Genomic DNA, 24,516 nt, shown 5'->3' on the forward strand with positions numbered 1-24,516 from the left:
CCACATAATAGCAGATAAACATGCCCTGCTTTAGTTGTAGTAGTACATGAAATGTGCGAGCGCAGCCTTCCTCAGCCAGCTCTCACAGGCTACATAGCAAAGTGTCCAGATCTCGTGCTCAACAACCTGTCCTGGTGGTCATCTTTCAGAAGAGGAAATCTTCTCAGCTGCTTGTGCCATCCAAAGATTGGTATCTTGGGCTCCCAGCTCATACACTCTCTCAGATAAATACTGTGCAAAACAGCAGTCAGTCAAAAGCAAAGTCAGATACTGCGCAGCTGCATGAAGGATTTTGATATGCGTTTACCATCTTTGCAGTCTTCCAGGATGGCGTCCCATTCACCACAGCACAGAAGAGCAGGAATGGGCTCCTGAGTCACTTTATGTCCCAATGTGCCACCACCCTAGTTCTGCAAGCTGCCAAGTGGAAGGAGAGAGGTGCTGCCCCACCAAACCGTGCAGCTGCCAGCTGCACAGAGCTGCGAGGCACCTTCCCAGCCCCTGGGGCAGTGCTCCCTGCGGCTTCAGGGTGAGCCGAGGACAGCACTCAAAGGGGCCCCGTGTCATTCACTTCTGCAGCTGCTGTGCATCATTATCTCTCACCACTCTCTGTACTTGTAGAGCCCAGAAATGGGCCTGCAGAGTGGTCCCAGCTGTTCTAGGAAAGGTCCCCTCTGAAGCATCTTTTTGATGTCACCGCACTTTCTCCCACGCAGTGGCGCTGTTAGGAGGCTTCACACACACCCAGGAAAGGGGCTGTGGCAGCTACAGCATTGCACAGAAGCAGCAGCCATACACTGCCTGGTAACATCAACACACAGGTCCCCCTCAGCAGCACCATGCACCATACTCCCTCAGAGTAGCCTGGCAGGTACCAAAAAGGCAATGGATCGTGTGACTGAACCAGGGACGTCTGAACTGACCGGTACATGGGGACACCAGGCTAGCCTCTCATACCTATGTACTCACCACACACACCAAGAACAGTCTCTCAACATGCAGGGCCTGGTAGCACTGCAGCAGGCTGTATGGTGCCCTCCTGCTCCTTTTGAATTGTTCAGACCATCACTGCCACTTACTCCAATGCCTGGTAGTTTAGATAACCCCCTAAATAAACTCTTAAAATAACATTAAACAATGTCTTTTGTTTGTTTGTTTTATTAAATACACTACATTGGTATCTTGTACTCAATCTTTTGTTCACTCACAGACTGGCTTGCTTAAAAATGTATTTTATAGAAAAACATCTGTAAAATTAAAGCTGAAATAAAAAAATACATATTACACACCTCTGGACAGTCTGCACGTTAGCAAAGACCACCTTTTATTATTTGACCTGAACATGTGCTTAAACAAGGAACACACTCATGAAACAGGACACACTCCTTGAATATGGCACACCTCTGAAACTAGGCAGACTAAAGGAAAACTAGTGCAGCAATGTTTAATTGCATCTAACAATAGAACAATAAAAACTACTTTTTATTCCTTTGTTTTGATTTTTTTTTTCCCAAACCCATTCCATTTCTTCTCTTTCCACCACAAGAAAACATTCAGTGATAATTCCTGTAGGTCACTGTCCTGACATTGCATGAAGCAAACTTCATCTCAAAATCAGCTGATCCATATTTACATTGAAGCATGCAAAGGAGGATACTGCAAGTATCTGCAATGCAAATCTATTGAATACAGTATAACTGAACAACAAGGTGTCCCTTTAACACTGCAATTCTACAGCCTTTTTCTGTGGTGGTAGTTTCCAGTGTATGAATTATAAAACAGCATACAATTCAGAAACAGAAACAAAGAATTTCGCAAATTTTGTTTGTATTTTCAACTACTAAGTTTTCTGGGAGAGCTGTGTCTAGCGCCGAAACCAAAGCCAACTATTGAGTAGCCAGAAAGCTACAGTAATTGAGTACATAATCATTTCCCTCTTAGCACGCTCTTTGTTTTCTTCTTCCAGAAGTTGTAGACGCCGATTAAGTTTGATTATCTAGAAATAAATAAAAGCTTTTAATACTTTAAAGTTGCCAGACTTCCTAGAACCTTCCAAATAAGCATCTATAATTACTATCACAATTGGATGGATTTTAAACAATTGACAATGCGACTTTTTCTTCAACTACTAGTGACCAGACCTTGCTGTCCCTAATTAGTAGGGGGGTCAATGGAATTGGGCTCTCCAGATTGTGAGACCCATACAGATTTGTGAAGGCAGTCCAGCAGGGCTACAGAGAGGATCCCTCACCATACCTGTTACATGGCTACCCTACCTTTGCAGCCATACCATTATATTACAAAAGACAACCTGCTTCCCCATTTTACCATTACAGATTTTTCTTAATTTTATCAACGACTATGCTTTACATACCTGTCTTCTTAAGGAAGCAGCATCAACAACAGTCATGTCATCTGGTGTTCCCTCAAGCGTTGTATCCATGTTGGAAAGACCGTATCTATCAGGTTAAAGAGATTGCTTAGTCCATAATAAGATTAGCAAGTACTGTATTTTATGAACATTCTAGTTGATATGCTTTTTGCTGGTGATAGGCAAAAGAACTATAAAAGCAATTTTACAGAGTTGTATAATTCAATTGGATCTTAAATGAATAAAGCCCAAAGACATATGAAATGGGTACTTGACTGAGTGTATTGTTCTCCACATTTAAACACTTTTGAAGATTCTCCACAGATGGACTTCTTGCTGTCACTTGGTGTCTCAAAATACTGTTTCTAGTTATTCAACTGAGCAGTGAATGCTGAAAATTGCCCAAGCTAAAATACCAAAGTAGCAATGGATTTGAACCAACCAAATTAAGATTTGGCAAGAACTGGGTGTCTTATGCTCAGTACCTCTTCAAATATCTCACAAGAACACCTACGGAGATTAATGATCTCAGTCACAATAGCCTTAGCATTTTAGGTGAAAGACAGAACTTTGCAAATGAAGAATTAGGTAGTCAGTGCTTGCTGAACTCAGCATACATCAGAAAGGAGGCTGTTCTCAGAACACCTCTCAATTTTCTTGATGCAGTGATTCAGAGAAAGCATTATTCTAACTCCATGGGCAAGTTATTTCAATACAGCATATTTACTAGTTGGGAGGGGGCAAAAAAATCTATGTAAATTATGTGTTTTGATCATCCAAATGCTACATCTTACCTAGTTTTTTTTTTTTTTTCCCCCAACAACCAACAGAAACTCCTGATGCCATACCTACCACTGAGTTTCTCTCTTCCTATCTTAAAGTCTCAGTTTCCAACATCATTTCCCCTTGACTTAACCTGCTTTCTCATGAGGACACATGAACACCTGCTGCAAACAGCTGAGGATATTGAACAAAATACATGTCAAAGCTACCAAATTGAAAAAAACACATACACCTAAAAGAACGTTTACCATTTAATGACACAGTTATTGGTTAACTTTGACTAACATTTGAATACAAACAGAAGTCCTTAAGCTCACAGGATGCACTTAAATTCAGATCCTGTTTTTGTACCACACATTTCTCCATCATTTTTAGCAGATGTCTATAGAATGCCTTTAGATCATGCATGATCTGTCCCCCCCCATATACCATTTGTCAAAAGTTTTCCTGCCCCATTTTTCAGTAATATACTCCTAAGTAAGAGTTGTTGTTTCTAAATAATAGCATTAGTCTGGACTTAGGAAACAATGAAATCCTTGAGCAATACTGCATAGAGGAAATTAGTTTTTAATGTGTTTTTTGGGGGGTTGAAGGTTAAACAGGTAAAGGGAACACTTCTCTAGATAAGATCAGGATAAAAACAGGTTTTAGTAAAGAAATATTTGATTAAGCAACTGTCTATCAAAGTCAAAACTGTTTTAAAAACATGGTATGAGACAAAAGTTTTGGTAAATATGTTAGAAAAAAATTATCATTAAGGCTATTTTTTAATATTCTAAGGAGACTAAACATTCATATCAATATAGTTTGTGTTTACTACTAATTGTTCTTTCAGTTTAGGCACTATTAAAGAGACAAACTTGTTATTTGCTTAGTTCTGTGAAGCTCCCATTGCTAGTAACAAGTTATTTTAAAATAAACTTAAGTTCTTGATAAAACAATACAAACATTCCTACTCTTAGAAAAAAAAAAAAGCCTAAAGCACTGCAAAAAAAAAAAAAAAATCAAGTTTCATTTTCTACCATGGGTTCTTTTAAAGCCAAATAATTTTCTGAGGATGGCCTTTCGTAGCCTTTTTTTGTTGTTGTTTTTTTAACTTGTAGAAGGTAAAAATAAAGAAAGTAGAAGGTCCCACCCACTGTATAGATGTCCCCCAGCATCTCTTGTGAAAAAGAGAAGAGGCTCATCATTTCAATAGATGAGCATGTCTCCCTCCCAGGTCACAAAAATTTAATATTAAGTCACAGGACATCACTGCTGCTCTACCAATTTCCAAACAGTTCCAAATATTAAATCAAGAGCATTACGGACAAGAAATCTCTTTGACCGTGACAAAAACTGAATTCTCAAGTTAGAGCTCAAGAATCACCTGCATGAATCCAATATTTACTTCAGTATAAGCATTATCTCCACTTTGATGAAAACAGAAGTATAGTGCAAAACAGGCACATCAGAGGTGGAAATCCTTTAATCCTGACCACGACATCACACGTTAAGCTTACATCTAATTCCACTGAAGTGATGTCAATCTGAAATAATGGCTGTAAAGATGTACCTAACTACAGCTAACAATCACAGGCATATGTCTGAGAACACCTGAAAAAATAACATGGTTCAAGGCCAAATTTTCTAGCAATAAAGATATGAAACTCAACCGCCACTAATTAGGAAGTACTCAAAGTATACTGCTAATTAAATTTCAAATGCATGTGCAATTGGAGGCTTTTAGTCTGAAATTCAGCAGCACATTGTATCCACTGTGTAAGTGAGGTCTTGCAAGTGACTTGGATGGGTAAGGAACAAGGGCCTGAAATACCTCCAGAGCTGAGGGGGAGGATACAAATGTGCATTATTTATAAAACATAGGAACACTCAGAAATAGGGGAATGGAAATCTGAATTTAAAAATCTAAACTAGTGGGTCATGACTAACAAAAAAATACTCTTTACCTGGTGTTGTCATGATGAGGGTTAGAGGAAGTGGTAGCAGCTGACCCACCACGTAACACTGGCCTACAGCAGGTTTTTGTAGATAGAAAGCACGAGATGGAAACAGGAAACGACAAACAGAGATAGAGGTAAAACACACAGAACAAAAGAACATCAAAATACTTCCACTTATAGCGTATAATATTTCAACACAATGTAATACCTGTATATTTTATTGTGAATTGCACTTTCACATTTCTTTCAGATTTAATTAACACTAGAAGCGTATGCAGCTAGGATCTGTAGGTAAGTTTTTGATGGTACAGCTTCATTTGTGGAAGATTCGAACAGAGGTTTGGGAGGAGGTTATCAACCTTGTAAAAGTAACAATGGAAGACCTCATATTTTAAAAAGTCTCCCCAAAAATACAAAATCCCAGGAAAAAAAAAGTTATCCACACACTTATAGTACAGAACAGCTCAGTTGGTTGGGACCTACAGATTTTGAGTTCAACTGCCTGACCACTTCAGGCTGACCAGAAGCTCAGGCATGTTACTGAGGGCGCTATCCAAATGCCTCAAACACTGGCAGGCCTGGGGCATCAGCCTCCTCGCTAGGAAGCCTGTTTCAGTGTTTGGCCACGCTCAGCAACCGTCCCTAGTGCCCACCTGAATGTCCCCTGATAAAGGTGCCTTGCCACGTGTTCTGTCTGTGGTGACAGGGAGCAGAGACCCGCACGTCCCCCTCCTCAGGCGAGGCGGAGAGCAGCGAGAGGGCCTCTCGGCCTCCTTCTCTCAAAACCAGAAGAGCCAGGAGTCCTCAGCCTCTCCTCATAGCACATGCCTTCCAGGCTTATAAAAGCTTTTTTAGTCATCCTCTCCTCTCTCTACGAGAAGTTTTTGTCTTTTCTTTATTCATCTATGCTAAATATAATTCAGAAAACCTGGGCTAGTAGCCTAAGGACCATTTATTTATAAAGGAGAGGCAGATCGCTCCAGGAAGAAGTGACTAAAAGCTTCAAGTAGATGCTCTGACTTCCCTTTAAGTACCACTCTTTCATTTTTTCCCCCTCCTTTTCTCTCTTCAGTAGAGAAGAAAATATTAGAGCTTTTTAAGTTGCTGCAACTATATAAGCACCAGCCTGTCAGGAAGAAGGTGCCATGTCCCAGTGTACAGAGCACACGAACACCCGCTGTACCTTCCGACAAAGACAACACCGTGCATGTCAGCACCTCCGGTAAGGAGACATTAGTGTTCCACAGCTCTGCTGGGTAACAAACTGAAAAAAAGAAGTCAGGCTGTTGAACAATTTCTCCCATTTTCCCAATGCCAACAGCAGGTATTTGTGCTGTGCACTGAACCAATGTACACTCCAGCCTCTAAAATTAAAAACAAAAAGAGAATCTGGGGATGAAGGCTTTTTTGGGTTGGAGGCAGAGGCTTGGTGCTGAGGTGGCTGGGAGAACACTGTGGCCTGACCTGAAAACGAGCAAGCACGGTGCAAAAATACCACAACCACTTGTTTCACTTAAAGATTCAGGGTCTAGGAACCCTAGCAAACTCTGCTACCCAGTGCAAGACATACTGGGACGAGGTCCTGCTCTAAAGAGCAAAGTGTTCCGGTTACAGAAGATGTATATACATCTGTAAAGTTAAAAATAAAGTCCCCTTGCATACCATCATGTTTTCCTGTCTAGCACAGAAGCCAGCATATTTCACAAAACAACAAAAAACCATTCCCAATACACACAATAAAATAATACCCTTACCCAAACAAATGAGGTCTTTCAAAAAAATTATCAAAATTGGTTTTCCTATTTTCTAATCAGAGAAATAACTCAGCTAGTTTGAAGTTCTGTCTGCCAGCGGCTGTAACTTAATACTTGGAGACAACACAAGGAATTCAGCAAAAAGCAGCTACGGAACAGGTCACAGAGTTTCTCTGTGATCAGAGCAGCCTGTAATTGGCAGATATGCCAACAGCAGCTTGTCAGCATTCAGCATGCATTTCCCATGCTATCTAACACAGGACAGCAGCATTTGAGCCTTGTATCATGAGAACAACAGATCTTAAATGTTCTCTCAACCCTTGGCCTCTGTGGTAAACTTCAGGTTTCAGAGATGTTGTGGAACTAATCGATACTAACCAACCTACGCTGCCTTTACCAGAAAAAGCCACAGGTCTGGAGGCGGCTGAGTGCTGCAGCAAAGAACAAAGCTAGGGTACTGCGGGTTCTGTCCGAATCGGAAACTTGATCTAACCTAAAGACAAGCCTTTAATTACACTTCCCAACACAGCCAGGCTCAGTTAAGCAGCTGCACATGGCTTCCTCCCTTTCTCTGCAGTTCACATTTTTATTTCCTTACAGGTGCACCCAAAAGGTTCACCAGGATATTCTCCTGCCTCATCCACCCTTCCTACTTGCTCAGTTTCAAATGTCAACAAAAAATTTACTATTTGATAACAGTGACCTCTTAACTGAGACCGCCTTAGCCCAAAATCAGCAGCAAGTTTTTAGGTAAATACAGCATGCACAACTATAATATAGTCAAGGTATTAAATACATGACCTTCTGAAAAGGAATATATTAAAACTTTGTTTTCTGGCTACTTCTGTCCATTCCATCCTAAACATTACACATGATCAGAAGCAGCCTTAATCTATGTATACTCAGCACTTAACTATTTAACTGCAGATATAATTGCAGAAGGGAATGAACAGTAATGCACTTTAATAACAGTGGGAAAACAGGCAATAACACAGTGACCAAATGAATCTGGTCTGTCTTCCTCTGCTTCGAGCAGAGTATGCAGTGGAAATACCACGGGAATGATGCAATCATAAATGGGTCTGGGAGGAAACAAGAGGTGTGGATCATCTAGGTACCTGCGTCCAACTTACATCACTTGCACACGTGAGATTGAGGCTAGCACATTCTTTGTTCAGTAGGGGCAGCAGCTATGTTGACTGCTCACTTTACTTCTCAACTTCTCTGGAAGTCTCAGGATGACCATAAGTACAGGCCCTAGGACTTTATGGATGTGATCCAGATGTGAACTGGGTAAGAAGCTCAGCTTCTGAAGTACAGAATGGATTTGGGCACAGAGCAATCAGTGACTAGGTAAAACTGCTCTCCCTGCTTGCCTCAGCACTACAATTACCTAACAAAGCAGTAGGTTTGTGCTTCTCCCAGGCTCCTTCACATTTGCAGACCATTTCATTTGCTTCTGAACTACATTACCCTCATCCAAAGTCATGTGTAATAACTTCTATGGTCTTAACTCACATCTTATTTTACTTCTGCCATGAAAAATGTCATTAACACCCTCAACATAAAACATGACCTTGCAACACCTCAGGAAATGATTATGTGGGTGAAGATTAGCACTTCAGGAGGGCTGTGGCTTTTTAGGAAGGACTGTTCTGAAGAAAGGGGACAGCAATGAACTTCCATACTTTTTTCTTTTTTTTCTTCTTAATAAAAAGTTATTGGTCTAAAAGGTAAAAAAATATTTCAGATAAAGTACAGATATTAAGACAACTTTGTTCTCATATTAAATTGTCTTGTTACCTGCATTTAAGACAATACTAAAATCCTTAAATACACTTTTTATTCATTGCTTAAAGCACGTAAGATCAGTCTTTTAAAGACCAGTGTTTGGCCCTACGGTCATTTGACAGAAATTGAAATGGAAAGAGGGTTAGAACTGGGAAGCAAAACTGACCTATTGTCCTTGTCCAAGCTGAAGGAAACGCAAGAGTAAACAGACAGCGTAAACAGTGATCATTAGGTTGTTGCCCATTTGATTAACCTATCATGCCAGCAAGGCCAACCAAACCAGGCATAATTCATCATCTGCAGCAGAATAACCAGCACCTACCGTTAGCAGTTTTAGTAGATTGGAAGCTAATTTTGAAAGTTTTTGGAAAAAAGCAAGCCATGAAACAAGTGAAAACTATGTCTAGTGAATAGCACAAGTCAGATCTTGCTCATTTTAATAAAAAGATCTCTTCTAGTAATAAGCACAACATTTAAAATAGATAACATTTTGAGATAGAAAGCACATTATAAAGAGCAAAAGAACAGAGTGCAGTTTCAAACAATTTTAAATGAACAATATTTTGCAATCATGCAAGTGGATCATCCAAATTTCACATTCCTACGCCAGCTGTAGAATAATGGTGGGTATCTAAACACCCAACCACAAAGAATACACTTTTACCTTATTGATTAGTTCATTATTTTGGCAACATTAGTTCATAGGTGAATAGCACCAGTTTCCTGTTTCTTCTAGGAAGTTTGGTAAGTATACATCAGAAATGACCCCGAACCAGGAAGAGCAATGCAGCTTTTGAAGTACTCAGAACCCTACAATTTTTCTGGTAACTAATGTAAGATGAAAGGCTACGTATGAATATGTGTATCCAAGCAAATGTGGGCAAGAACATGCCCAACGGAAGCCAGGAATAAATCCCACTAGCTTCACTGCAGACTGGGGAAAGGGCTAGAATTTCAGTCAATCTTAACAAGGACTCTTGGCACAATATGCAGTGCTGTTATTCAGCAACAGTTGAACTCCTCCTTATCAAAGAGCTTTAATTTTGTAAAAAATAAAAATAAGAAAAATTATTCCATCTGATCTTTTAATATTGACGATTAAAAAAAAAATTCCAACTGTGGATAGTACCACAGCTTGCTCTTTCATAGAAGAGAGAGGGGGTTAAGCACCCTACTCAAGTTCAAGGAGAACTAAGCATTTCTTTTGGGTGTGGTTTTTTTTTGATATATAGATATATTATTTTTTAAGTTCTTCAAGTTCCAGGTTAGGGTATAAAGGCCAGCAGAACTGGAGTTCTGCATGATTTGATAATGTCAATATAGGAATTTATATACTGTCATGTCAGCAGGTGTGGTGAGCTACAGGAGGTGCCAGTTCAGAAAGTGACTGCTAAAACTGCTCAATAAGATTGGCTTGATAGTTACTTTCTTACCAAAAGAACTGGAAAACAAACCCTTTAACTTCACATTCCAAATATTAGGAGTGCTGACAGTATGTTGGCAACCAGAGGCAGACTGGGAATTGGAAAGAACTTCCTAGCACAGGCCACCCTGGAGGAACCAGAGAAGGAGCTGCTCCTTCCAACGTTCCTTCAAGTTCACCTCTCAGCAAGAACTGCAGACTGTGTCCAATTCTTTCCTGAACCTCCGTGTTAGCATGCTACTGAAATGAAAATTGCTTTTCATAAATTAACCTTGTTTTCACTAGTTATAAATGCCTCTGCAGTGATAAAAATGACATTCTCCTAATGCTCACAACAAGGCTTGTTTTGGCTCATTACCTCTCAACGTATCAGCTTACCCATAAGAGCAAAGACAATTAATCAGAGGAGCAAGTATATATTGCCTCTTTTGCTCACAACATTGGGTGAAGTGGTCACCATCAGTCACGTATCAACAAGAGGTACTATTCACTAAACTGACACAGTCTAATGTCTCGACACGTTACTATAAGCAGCACCTACAATGTCTTGCATAATAATCTACCTAGTTTCTGCACATTTCTTTTAACGATTTATGGCAACATCACCCCAATCTTATTGATTTGCACCATTACTCACTCACAGAAAAGCAGTAGGCAAGGCTAGTAAACGTGCAGTTTTAGGATCAGGTATTAATTGCAGCCAACGCTGACAATTTGGGAACAGCAGAATCTCTTGCACTCACAAATTAATATTTTCTACTTTGATTGTTACTTGGAAGGAAATCTTAATGTTATACTTGACTGAAACTGAAGCATTTTGAAATGTGAATTTTGGACAATTAAATTGCTTATGAATAGTGAAAGCAAAGGAAAGCAAAAGCAAATAATTTCATCTCATTGTTTTATGAACAGAAACCACACTCCACTAAAAAGAAGGAAAAAAAAAAGCAGCAGCAGAAGCTGGCAGAATCAGTGACAACCAATCACCTGCGATTTTCATCCAGCACATCCAAGACCTGCTGGTAAGCCCTACGAGTGGAAGACTGGATAAACGACAAAATGCCACGAGCAGAGTAAAGATTAGTTCCATCTTCAGGTAACATATTGGGAGGACAGACACGAGCCTGTTGCAGTGATGGTGTCACACTGTTCATACAAGCATAGTAAATGAAAAGAAAAATACTACAGTCAGATTTTTAATCAAAAAAACTTTTCAGATAGTCCCCATTCCAAAACGTTTATCGCTTGTTTTCGGTTTACCCTTCTCCCGCCGTTATAAGCTGACATCCCCAAATCCAGTAGCACAGGGATCATGAGCTATGTTTATATCAGCAGTTTAAAACCGTTATACAGGGTAGTCGTATGAAGTCCTTGCCCAGATAAGTCTGTACCTGTCAAAGTCCGTAGTGAAGTCCTCATTGACATCAATGAGACAAGTGTTTTTAAAAGCAAAGGCTACCCATAATCTCTTTGCAAAACATCAACTTTTTCAATAAGGAGAATCTCACACAGAATTCAAATTTTTTTTTCTTTGTGCTGTGAGTAAAGATAGAATTTGGATTTGCATGTCAACAAAGTTTAAAGGCAACTGCTAGAAATCAATGAAAAAGGGGCACAGAATTCATATTCCAGTGATAACAACTTACGTGATCTGAGGTTTTGGCCATGATGCATAATAATACTTAAAATAAAAATACAAAGGATGGAAATACAAGCATGAGCATTTTGGTTTACAGGATTACACAAACCTAACAGAAAGAAATGAATTTTGATAAACTGCATTTGATGTGCTCATTTTCTACCTGACATTATCCACACTGTCCTTCACACATCAAGTTCTTTTTAAAAATCAGGAGTTCTTAATTTAAAATGAGATACTTTAAGAGGAAGTCATTTGTTAGCTTAATCATTAATATTAACACAAATGCAAGACAAAGTGTGAGTTCATTGTACCCTTTAAATCGTGGGATAGTTTTTATTCCAAATTAGCATCCTTAATTCAACATAATCCTTTTAGCCTTGCCACTTGTACTTTGCCCCAACAGTTAATAGAGTTATAATGCCAATCTCCCCACTCTTGCTGGCATTTTTATGAAATTAAGCATTACCAGCTGAGTACTTGGAAGTGGACTTGATATGTGGATAATTTCTAGATAAGTCATAGCTCTATAGATACTCTGCTTTGAACAGGGCTGCTTTGCAACTGGCTGGCACCACAATCTGAACTGAGTAAGAAAGAAAATTCAACGGAAAAGACAGATTCACAACGTGTTACACAGATGTCACTTCAACCACAAAAGAGTTCGAGTTATCTTAAGCTTCAAGAGACATGCAAAGACAGAAGTGGCTGGTGCTTGACTGAAATTGGTCATTATTAATCAGTTAAAACACAAATATCTTTTCTTGTTGCTGTAGAGTAAGCTTGACCAAAATAAAGGAAAAGAGGAGAATGAGAAATCAATAATCATCTACTTCACTTCTTTATGTATTTTATTTTTCCTGTAAGAATTGCAGAATTTGTTACATTTATAATGACTTATTTTGCCATCAATAGTAGTGGTCACAGCCACACGTTTTACTCTTCAAATGCATTGGAAATTCCAATATTCCCTAGAAAAATCTCCAGAAACATGAAAATTCTGCCACTAAAGTGAATTAATGAGACTTCCTATTCACATATGGATTTTCTAGCTTGAGGAAAGGAGGAAAGAGCTGAAGGGTTGAGTTCATATTATGTTCTTATACTACAGTATTTTTTCTTGCTCATCATCTCAGGTGTTAGGCTGAATAACATCTTAACAAAAAATATTGCAAAGTAAGATATTGTAGAATTCCTGTTGACCAGAATGCTATTACTGTGAATAACCACAGCAATGGCATACGTAAAGTTTGTGTAGATATTGAAAAATAAACAAAAAACACCTATTGAACTAGAATTGCTCAAAATTCTCTACAAGGAAGTTACATGTGGGAAACATTATTCTAATAATCTCATAATTATAAAAATAATTATATGAAGGGCTCAAACCTCAGGATTAGGGAATATGGGGAAAAAAATAAAGAAGCCAATTTCTTCTATGTTTCTTTTTCAGGATTCAAAATTGTTCATCTATAAGCATGTGGTAGTCCTTTGAACTCCATCAGAGACCATGGAGAAGCAATGTTATGAAGCAAATACCTGATACACAAATCAGCCAAGATAACATAAGAATAGTTCTCTAACATTTAACATGACTATTTATCATTAGAGATTGTAGCTATCCCCCTCCTCTCTTTCATCAATAGCCAAATGATTTTAGTCTTCAATATAATTTTGTTCAAATTTTCTGAAAATAATTCTTATTTGCAGCTAGAGCCAGTTATTGTCTCAACACTTTCTGGGAAAAAAAAAAAATAGAATTTGGAACTAAAAACAAACACCTTGGAGTTATAGAAGTTACTATGGAGGAGCTCAGTAAGATTCTACTATACGCAGAGTTTCTAGCTTCGCAGGAATCTCCCCAAAGTCTTCTCAAAATATGTGAGATATATGCAGGGTTTATTTCAGAATTTCTCAAACTATGAAATCCAGCTCTCTAGGGAGAAAGAGAGTTTCCCCTTTCTCTAAGGGAAAGGCAGGAGAAGAAAAAGTTACCTCTTCTCCCCTTTTCAATGCAGTCTTGGTGGTTTGTTGACTTCTGATTCAAAGTAGAATCTTTACATCCAACATCGGCTAACAATGACCAACTAAAAGCTTAATTTCTCCAGCTATCATAAACAGCCAAAGAACAAAGAATCAGACTAAAGCTTTTTTTTTTTTTCTTTTTAATAAATCAGTTGTTAATTGAAGCTCTCCCTTTCCTTCTACCACCAATTACTTTTTCCTATGTTTCTTACACAGGGAAATGACTTGGCAAAGTTTGAGGAAGCCTGCAACCACACATTCAGTGTAGCAAAGCCTGTTTCAAATTTTATATTCTAAATTAATCTTAGTCAGAAAATTAGTAATGCAGAGAACCACATGATTAAACACACTCTTGATTTTCTTATACCAGGTAACATGTAGGCTTACGTGCAATCCTTAGTCGAAAGAGGTGACTGGAACCGTGGCATTTTATTTCTTGGGACAGTATCTGATCTGTGACACCTTGAATAATAATTGTAATCTCTTAAGTAAGCATCCTTTATAAATGGAGGGAATAAAATTTAGAGAGACATTATTGTTGCTACACATGTAGATAGTTATTGTGCAAGCAGGTGCCTTCTTGTTAGTCTCATTTTTTTAAAAAAGCATTTGAGAATTACTATCTCTAACTCCCAACAAATTCTCAGAAGAGTCTCTGCATGCAAATGGATGACAATAGGAAAAAAAAAAAAAACACCTATCTGTACCATGTGGAGAACACAATGATAAGTAGCCCAGCCAACTTCTTTGCTTCAATCTGACAAGCAAACATAAAACATTTTGTCACTTTTAAGGTCAGACACTGGAATTTCAGAGTACATCTGAACATTTTGTCTGAGGACAGCCATGTCCTAGAACTGGAGTATTATACTCCTGTTCAGATAAAGGTGTTAAGTGACAGTACTCCATATGCCTTTTCAACGGGATCCTCACCACAGCATCTTAATACCTATCACATCTATCAGAAATTTGAATCAAGGAGGTAGGAAACACAAGCAACAATTTTTGGTTTTAATATAAATTAAATATTTGAAGTAATTTTAAATTGGCTGTAAAATGTGGACTGTTCTTCCTATGAAGCTGTGAATCAGACTCAAACATTGGAATAAAGAAATAATTTTTCTCAAATTAGATCACCATAATATTAATTATTGTAGAAATAAACTACCTGGACATGACATGAACTTACAAGTCTAGCAAGTTTTGATGATGCAGCATTGTACCGCTATGACAACTAGAACAAAGCGAATGCTTTCAGCCAACACCACTCGAAATAAGAACTGCAGGAGCAGCTGGTTTCTTGCACATTTGTAAAACAGTCAAAAAAGCATATGACAAATTTTGAATGAGATATAATAGTTGCACACTTAGGTTTTCTGCAGTGAAAACAATACACTTGTACTATAATTTCTCTATTTCTATGGTCTAATTTATCAACAAGGGAATTCATCTTAGAATAAATGCATCATATTTACCAGGAACCTCTAGAAGAAATAGCAGTCTACAAACTAAGTGATAATCACTGGCATCTGAGGTAGCATAATTTGTACCAACCAGGTTGGTTTGCTTGTATTTCTGATTTTGAACCACTCAGCAGCACTTCCACACCAGCAGCTTCTCCAAGCAGCTACATTATTAGTTTTGTTTCTAGAGTCACCACTACTATTTTATTTCCATTAAGCTTGCCCTTTTTTTTTTTTTAATCTCAAATTTGCAATATATGCCTTCTGGACCTACACTGTGAAGAACCAAGAGTCAGGAAATAGCTTTCTCACCAAGTACAGAAGACTTGTATGGCTCACACAAATGCAGGAAAACCAAGTTTCACCTTGATCACTGTAGTTTCATAATATGCATTCACAGAATATTCTCCTGAGGATTAACCAGGTTCATAGGTACGTTCTCCACCTGGAGATTGACTCAACCCAGGTGAGAGAAATATCAGACTCAGCATCACTGAGAACGCCACAGCATGATCAAAGTGATTTCTTTTTCTGGATCACACTGAGTCAAAAGAAGCAATGATGACAGAAAAAGAAGCAATTGCTAGGAATCTGTGATTTCAGAGCAGATTTACACAGGAGGCACAGCATAACTTTTGTCATAAGAAAACAAGTGCCTGAGAGGATGAGTGACAAATGAAGTTCTACAAATATAAATTATCTGCAGGCTGGCAAGTGTGGAATGCCACAGTGAAGAAATACAGATTCTTCCACATTGTCAGTAGAGAGCACAGATACGGGAGGCTCAATATTAGTTGTTATTCTTCATACACACAAACAGAAGAGATTCTGGATCAATCTCAAGTTTATATATTTTTCCTAAGAACGGAAAGAATGGAAGTGCTTTCAGGACTTGTAGGTGACAGATAGTATGCAGGCACAAGCATGAGGATTGAGAGAGGGAAAACTCACCTCCAGATGTGTCAGAATTTCCTAGCTTTTGTATATGACAAACTGAGTCATGCCAAGTAGAAGTCACTTCACTGATGACATCATTTTTATATCTACAGAATTCCAGGTTTGTATTGCATTGCTAAGCCTCTTTGAAGGACTGCTAATAGATTGCGCAATTGTGACAGCAAATAGCATTTAGACAGTTTTAAACCAGCAATTCTACATATAGCAAAGCACACAGGTGAGCTTCGCAGGTTTAGAGAACTTTTGGATTTGAGAAACCCAAATGTGAGGAATCTCGCGGTGACTGGATACATCCATTCAGAGCTGATCCTGCCAGCTTTTCAGATCACAGCCCAGGACTTTCAGAAGAGTAAACAAACAGAGCAAGAATGAAGTGATTTCAAGAAACTGCAACAATTCATACACTATCTGTTTTTCCTTCAACAGCAATACATCAAAGACTGAAAAAGCAAAGCTGGTAACATCAAAGTGGTAAACTTTTTCACAAGCAGCTTCCACATGAAGACCATCTATTCCTGCCTGCATTGTGTGCAGACTATCACATAGGCATTCCTGCAGAGTAATTACAAGTACATCCAGCCCAACATATTTTAACCGGATGACCGATATCAAAGTGAACTTGGGCACTTAGTAGGCTGCTATAGCATCTGCAGACTGAGATGATCAAGGAGCTTATGGATGTGAATTTCATTTAGCCAGTTCAGTGAACATACATAATTCAGTTGACTTGAGCACCTAGATACGTGCAATAAGCTTGTATCAACTAGAAGACTGATTAAGTAAGAGAAGAAAGATATGCAACAATATTTCCATGGAGATCTGGAGGAAGGAAAAGTTATAAGCTCTGAAACAGGCGTTAGAGTACATTTCACCAGTTTTAGACAAACTAACGCACAGGTAGATAGATGTACATGTACATTTAGTACTTCCTAGTAACCCTGCTGTAAATAGAAGAAAACAGGCATTTCTAGGACATAATTCACCTGATCTGTTTTATGCTAAAAATAAATAGATCCTAAGTAGGTCTTGCACTTCCCTCAATTTACTGCAAATTAAATTTCGGGTGATTTAATAATACTGTGTTACACAGTCTATGTTTCACCAGTGTTGATGAATCCCATTGTTTGGGCTCACTTCTCATATATTTTCAACAAGGGAAAAAGTATTCTTTATGGTAGCTATATTAGGAATTGCTCTGATATGGATCAGAAGTGTTACATAGTAAAAACAATTACTGGCAGGTGGAAGAATGCCATCACTCAGAACATAGTGATTAATCAAACGACTGTCACGTCTAATCAGATTATACAGACATGTACATCTTCAGAAAGCACCATAACAACTGCTACCTCTGATGGTATCAGAAGATGAAGTTTCCGACTTTAAATGCTACTTGCCATTTCGGTCTTAAAAATTATGATATATATTCACAGATTCCAATGCATTAAGTATATAGACACCAAAGAAAATTGACTTTTTCTAATATTTATGAGAAATACTGGAGATACCCATATTCCTTTGCCTGTGAATTAAAACTATTATGTAATACCAGTGGGAACAAGCAACATTTTACTGCGCAAAGAACTCAATTTCTTTGAGCAGATAACCTGAAAATTCAGGAAAAAAACCCTACACCACTTCATAAACTGAAAAAAAAAAAAAAACTCTTAAAGTAACAATTCAGAGTAACTGGTGAAATAATGGCGAGCTCAGAAACACTCTCACCCATACAGTCTAGGAATATACTTCCCAAATACCTTACTGAATGGCACCTTACTGAACAAAACACCAAGAAATTAAGAAAAATGCTAGCCTACTAATGTTAAAAATTAAGTGTTTGCTACAACATTTAAAATGTTAGGAAAACAAATACACAGAGATAAGGCACAAAAAGAAATATGTAACAAAGCTGCAGTGCATCCCAGCAACCCATTGCTCTACTCACAGGGAATCATTTCGGGCCAGCTGGCCATTCTGCCGAGTGGCGTTTTCGCTCATGGAGCGTTCTCTTTTCAGTCTTCCCACTGAGCGAACCTGTGTACGAGGGGAGGAAGACAGATAAAAGACAGGGAATTCCAGCAGAGACTTAACTTAGCACTGGAGATTTTAGTTAGATCTCTCCTTAGATACAAAGCCATATTTTCATGGGGTTCCCAGAGATTAGGAGGAAGACATCAGATGAGAGAGCTGATGCAGGTACACGTAAAACCAACTTCCAAACTTGCTGCCATCCTTTGATATGTAGATTTGAATTTGTAAGAAAGCAATCTGTTACACTTAATATTACTTCCTTCCTTACTTCATAAGTATTTCTCAGTTCTTAAGATGTCAATTACATGTCATCCACCTGGATGCCAATACCATACAATTCTTTGAAGTACTTTTTCAGAGTTTTGTTAAAACTCACTAATTCTGTGTGGTATTTGTTGATGTATGATATTGCTGCAAAGATGAATAATACACATCAAAACAATCAGTGTGTTTTCTGATAACCTGCAAATTAAAAAACTCTCACAGCTTTCTCTTTAATCAAAATGGTTATTTTGTTAAAAGTTCTTTGAGCAATTCCAGTTATGACTTCATTGTATAAGTGCTGTGTAAGCTTACGGAGACTGCCAACCCCTAGTCATCTGTCAGTGAAATACCCAACTTAAAAGGCACAGTTTAGAACAACTGCAGTGCTTATAAAAATATGTATTTCTCTCAGCTTATGTTTGTACCAAATACAGCTGCACTACTATGGAGAAATCACGGGTTCTTTCACTTTGCTTTAGAAGAAAGTTTCTCAGCCAGGGAAAGAGCAAAATAAGTACTAGCCTCTTCGTTCTGAGGTGTCTGCTGCGGAGGTTTTTCTAGGTCCAAAAAATCTAGTGGTCGATCACTAAGAGAAATAACACGGGGAGGAGTTTTCAATGCCAGTGGTTTGAATGGAGTAGACTGAAGAAGGTCAAGGTCTGGTGGTCTGGAAAGTGGAATGCCTTCACTGTTACCTGCAAGAACATCAGTTGTCAATAGAATGATTTCTGTGGCCTAGGGGCTGATTTTCTCAGACTATGCCAAATAACAAAGAATGTTACTTTTTAAGAATCTTGTTTGTTAAGAACTACGTTTAAAGCTTTCTTAACTAGCACATTAACTGACACTTATTTGAGCGGTATGCCTGAGAACAATGGTCCTGAGTAATCCTGAGCAACATCAACCGTTATAAAAGTGAGGGCACTTTTAATCTCTAGACATAGACCTATTAAAGCATATTTGTAAACAACTACAACTAACTGGTGATTTGAACGTTGCCGTCTTCCAAAGCATGAAATGCACACTTCACACATTTAGCAGATTGTAAGCCCTCCAGCAGTTCCAGGCCTCTCGCTGTAAAGCCCGCAGCCATAAATACTGGAAAACTCTTAGAGAGTGCACCCAGTAACAAACAGAACCTTAGCATGATGGGAATTGCAATTATAATAAAAAACATTTTGAATGAGAAGTGTCTGATATATAGAACATGCCCCAAACTTCTAACAGGAATTTTTAGCTTAACAATTAAAAAAATCAGGTATAAATCAATAACCATTAAAACTTCTTGCCCATCATCCAGAAATGGTTTAGTAAGATGAAAAGTCAGCAATTCAACTTTCTGCTCCTAATTCCTTCATTAACCGTCTCTGCTACGTTACACCAGAATTATTCATGAAGCATTTTCAGAGACTGAGATGCTCAATAACTTTGACTTATGAACAACTGTCTGAAAACTGGAAAAGCATTACACAGCTTTTTCTTTGTAAAAACATACAGACATATGTCCTATAAGCAATTTGAGGAATTAATTTAAATGTTTGCTTATTTTCCTTACATTGAGATGCAGACATACCTGCCACTACAATCCGCTCTGGAACCTGCATCGTTACACTGGCGTTTGGGAATCCTTCTGGGATGTCCTTCTCAAGGTCAGCATTTGGAGGAGCTACTTTGAGTTTTTCTGGGACCCTCATGCGCTGGCTGATTCCTTCCGTGTACTCCATTTCGTACTGAAGGCGATTAATCTCTGCCATCTCGGCAGCTGGCGACGGGAACGCAGCCCCACTCATTCTGACAAAAGAAAACCAAAAGCTCTAACAGCAATACATGAAACCAACAGAAAGCAGCTAAAGGAATCTCTCTGCTGTGATTCCTGGGCACGTGTTAAAAGATCCCGAGCAGACTTTTTTAGAGAAACAAACTACACAATGAAATATGTGGAAACTTCAGTCCCAAGGGGCTGAGCACAGACGGTGATGAGCTGAGAACAAAGTGGTGCTGCATGCAGCACCCAAAGCTGCACGAGGGGCCTCAGCTGGAGCTGTACGCTGCATGCAGAACTCCTCGTGGGTCGTGTTTGTTTGCTTTTCTAAAACACTATTCCTGCACCGGCTGGCAGAAGCAGAAAAAACATTGGTAAAATCTTCAGGATTAGTAAGAAATCAAAACATCAGTCTGTATTTGCACAGATCCAGGGTACCAACATTTGAGAAAGTGGATAAAGCCTTACAAAACCACACGTTGAAATAGGGGAAGAAAAGAGACCTAGGCCTCTGCTATCGCTCCTCCAGATCTCAGTCTTACAAGGACACGGCTTCTTACCAACAACCTGTCGAGTTGGCTTGAAGACCAAGCATGTTCATAACCTGCTACCAATTACATGCAATCATGTAAACATTTCCCTTCTGAATTTTCTGCAAATGAAACGCTTACAAGGGGTTACCAGTACTTTTATTTACACAAACATTTTCTTAGAAAGCAAAGGGATTTCATAGGAAGCAGCAGAGGAATTTCCCAGAAACTGGGCTGTGATGGCTATTGGCAGGGCAATGGCTGGCGAGCCGTACTGAAGACGCAGACCAAGATAACTTTTTTTTTTTAAAATGTGTGCGGGGTATTCAGTTTAACACTGGGAGGAGGAGAAATCCTAGAGCCACACTTGAAGAGGGGCTGGAAAGGGGCCACTGATAGAAACTAAAGGCTAGAAAGAAGACTCACATGGCCGAGAGAAATTTTTCTTTGAGGCAGTGGTTAGCAGACCTGGTCAACGGCTCATAATCACTCAGATTATGGTGATGGCTTGGGTTAAGACAAAGAAAACCTGGAGCTCCAGTTAGAGCGAGGCTGGGAAGTGGTTCCAGCAGAAGCTGAGCTGCAAGGAATACTCAGATGTGAGAAACTTTTCATCCAGGCAGCAGCTGGGGGGCCCTGTCCATAGCTCAGCCTGCGGTAACAGTTATTTTTACCATTTGGGATAAGAGAATTATATATTTCTACACATATATGCACACATACAAGATGCAAACACAGTTACCATGGGAAATCCACCCAAAGGAAACAAAGCTTGCCATAGCAAGAAATCTTTCGCTGGTGCTGCTTGAAGTAGCTCCCTAAATGAAGCAATCGATTCTGGCAAAAGAGCATTTTTCTGCCACTGTAACTGCAACGACATTCTTTTACTATTTTGGGCAGCAAGGCCACGTCTGTTGCTGCGCACACGCTTGAATAAGCCGAGCACACAGAACTTGGCCAACAGAACATTGCAGGGCAGAGCATCTGCAGGGCAGGCGAGACAGCGCACAAGCCCTGCTGCCCCCAGAAACACACCTCCCGCGTGAGAGCCGCACACCTCCGCCAGCCTCCCACCACGAGCCAACTCATACAACGTGCCCTTCTTCCTCCCTCAGGCCTCCACCTTGGGACCCACCCAAGGAAATTCAGGCCCTGTGACCCTATTATTTGGGGTCAGCGTTAAGGTTACAAACATGACGTACGAGGGCAGGTTCTGCATGTTTTTCAATATAGGCAGTGCGCTTCCTACGGAGGCGAAGCGAGCCAGCTACCCTTAGTCCCGTCAACCTTCCTGGGCACAGAATGAACAGAGTATCTCCAAGAGTTTATAGTTTCATGGGTATTTGTCGCATGTAATTATAATTAGACTAATGCTCGGCCACGTCACACAGAAACGGTACTTTCCCATTTTGTCAATCAAGCCTCAAATTAACAGTAACCTGCAGACAACAGAAATAAGCACACAGAAGGATACGGTTGCCGTCAGACCATATTAAATGCATAAATTCAATATATTAAAAGCGTGATCCACTTGACAATCCATCCTGGGGCCCTCGGTGCTATTCTCAAGACTCCCAGTCACCACAGATCAAATGAAATAATCTCACTCATCTCAAAGCCTCACTCACTCCAGCACAGTAAGAGAACTGGGGCTCACGGAGAAGGTCTCCATTCCACATAAACTTAAAAAAGAAAAACAAAACACCACCACAAAACCACAAAGAAAATACCTGAAATTATGCACTGATTTAATCCATCTGTATTAATTCTGACTGTTTGCATGTATCAAACGACAGGAACATGAACGACCCTTTTCACTAGCAACAAACACTTCAAAATACACATCCTTTGTGTATCAAGAGGTGCTCAAGATGTGCACAAGCAGCTCTGTCACTTCATAGCTCTTAGATTTCACATTTTTTTCTTGTTGTTCCTGCCCTTTGGTCTTGCAAGCTGCGTTTATCTTTCTAGTGAGATGTCAACCCCATCAGCCAGTGACACGAACAAAGACCACAGTCTTCAGCACTTCTGCTTCCCCAAGTATGCCTTTCCTTCCCAAAGAGGGTCTACGATCAATAAAGCATTCCCAGATCAATAATAGTAAAAAAAAAAGTATTAAAAACCATAACATCAGCATCAGTAATGAATTTCAAGACCTTAAAGTACCCAGGATGTCTACCAGCAGCAGCACACAAAATAGTTTCCACTGACAAGGCTTGACTAAAGGTCTTTGACAGCTTATTTGCTTTCTTACTCCGGAACACCCACGCAGCTCTATCGTTTGTTCTCAAGCATCACCACAGCGCTCACTGCACACCACAGCTTCCCTAAAGTCTGGCATCGCCTTAGTACAGCAGTCAGCACAACTGCCTTCCAGCTGTAGGATAAGATACACAAGAACAGACAGCACCAGAGAACCATCCCATAAATGACTTATGAATAAAAAATGACTTCAGGCTCAGCGGTACCCAGTACTTGCCAAGGACTGAGTAACACCGACTCCACGTCTCCCTGCTCCTGCCTCTCCCGTCTACTTCTTGCCATTGAAAATTGTTTTCTTTGTGCCACATGGATCTCAACTTGTAACCCCTCTCACAAGGGAACGGCAAAGCAAACAGCACTGAGATTGCTGCAAGAAAAAGCTGAAGATAACAGAGTGGGGCTTGGTAATAGAAACTTGGTTGTTTCAAGGGAGCATAAATAGAAGTCACGTGGTTTTCCGGGATAGTGTCAGTAATGTATTCTGAAAAATAACATCACGGAGAAAGAGGGCTGTGAAGTTGATGTTGATGGAACTACGCAGCTCTGGAGAGGGATGAGAATAGAAGAGTGCCCAAAAACGAGGAGATAAAAGCGTAAAAGCGTTTAAGACCGACAAGAAACGACGAAATAAAACCAGGGTCTGAGAGCAGGACACAGAAAGGGCAGACGCAGCTGAGCACAGGGGAGCTGGGGCAGCATCTCTCGGAAACGCGGAGACAAAGCGGGGAGGGCAGGGGGGGGGCAGCCCGGGCCCTCAGCGGCCGTGCGGGGAGGCTGCGGGTGCCCGGCGGGGGTCCCCCCATCTCCCCCCGTCACCCCCTGCATCTCCCCCAGGCTGGCAGAGAGCCGGGGAAGCCCCTGGCGAGGCCGGGCCGGGCGGGCCGCAGCCGCTCGGGGCTCCCGGCCCCGCCTGAGGGCGGGCGGAGGCCGCAGGGGAGCGGGGCCGCACTCACCCACCCGCGGCCCGCTGCCGCTGCCGGTCCCGCGGCGGGGGCGTCAGGCGGCGCGCGGCGCCCTCAGCCCAGCGGCTGGTGAGAAGCGAAGCCCGGCAGGATTGACCCCATCGGGCTGCCGTAAGGGTTGCCGGGCCGGGCACCGCGCGTCACGTGGTTAACAAAGGGCGGAAGCGTTTCCCGCCGAGGCCTCACGCGCGGGGCGGCCCCACGGCGTCCATTTTGAGTGAGGGCAGCGGCGCCGCGCAGGCCTCAGGGGGAGCCGGGCCTGCGGGGCGCCTGCGGCGTTACTAATAATGGTTAATTAACGTGCTGCCGTAATGTGGAGGCACGAGGCCCTAATTAGGTGCTCGGTGCTCACCAACATGTGGCTCAGGGCGCGACGAGGCTGGCAGCCTCGCACGCTGAGGCGCAAGGCGAGCCGCGTCAGGGCACGGCTGCCGACAAAGAGGCGGCCGGCGGCAGCGCCCCGCGCGCCTCCCCAGCTCCAGCCCCTGGTCGAGCTTCGCAGAGGCAGCCCTGTCCCTTCAGGGAACCAGCAGGATTCAGAATCACTCCGCAACAG

At 40.6% G+C, this 24,516-nt stretch overlaps 1 protein-coding gene across 9 annotated transcripts; it reads right to left on the minus strand.

The window, feature by feature from the left end:
- Window positions 1-1,142: 1,142 nt before the first annotated feature.
- Window positions 1,143-24,093, minus strand: MFF (mitochondrial fission factor). Of its 9 annotated transcripts, XM_035334454.1 has the most exons (10): window positions 23,952-24,093; window positions 20,018-20,235; window positions 18,967-19,139; window positions 18,095-18,183; window positions 14,117-14,191; window positions 11,053-11,211; window positions 8,809-8,826; window positions 5,104-5,166; window positions 2,375-2,459; window positions 1,143-1,996 (listed from the first exon to the last, which is right to left on the minus strand). In XM_035334454.1, the coding sequence occupies exons 2-10, from the start codon at window positions 20,232-20,234 to the stop codon at window positions 1,865-1,867; spliced, it is 1,011 nt and encodes a 336-aa protein (XP_035190345.1). In that variant the 5' UTR covers window position 20,235; window positions 23,952-24,093; the 3' UTR covers window positions 1,143-1,864. The 9 variants fall into 9 exon arrangements, with proteins under 9 accessions (XP_035190345.1, XP_035190346.1, XP_035190344.1 ...); XM_035334455.1 differs by lacking the exons at window positions 14,117-14,191; window positions 23,952-24,093; XM_035334453.1 differs by lacking the exons at window positions 8,809-8,826; window positions 23,952-24,093.
- Window positions 24,094-24,516: the final 423 nt, after the last annotated feature.

Source organism: Oxyura jamaicensis, chromosome 9 (assembly GCF_011077185.1).
Source record: "Oxyura jamaicensis isolate SHBP4307 breed ruddy duck chromosome 9, BPBGC_Ojam_1.0, whole genome shotgun sequence".
Lineage (NCBI taxonomy): Eukaryota > Metazoa > Chordata > Aves > Anseriformes > Anatidae > Oxyura > Oxyura jamaicensis.

What these genes read in the sequence shown, in the direction of transcription:
- MFF (XM_035334454.1), bottom strand. Translation starts at nt 20,234, where the DNA reads ATGAGTGGGGCTGCGTTCCCGTCGCCAGCTGCCGAGATGGCAGAGATT. An exon ending in AGAGCGGATTGTAGTGGCAG is followed by an intron (nt 19,140 to 20,017) that starts GTATGTCTGCAT and finishes ATGTTCTTGCAG; the next exon opens with GTAACAGTGAAGGCATTCCA. An exon ending in CCTCATCATGACAACACCAG is followed by an intron (nt 2,460 to 5,103) that starts GTAAAGAGTATT and finishes TTAACCTGATAG; the next exon opens with ATACGGTCTTTCCAACATGG.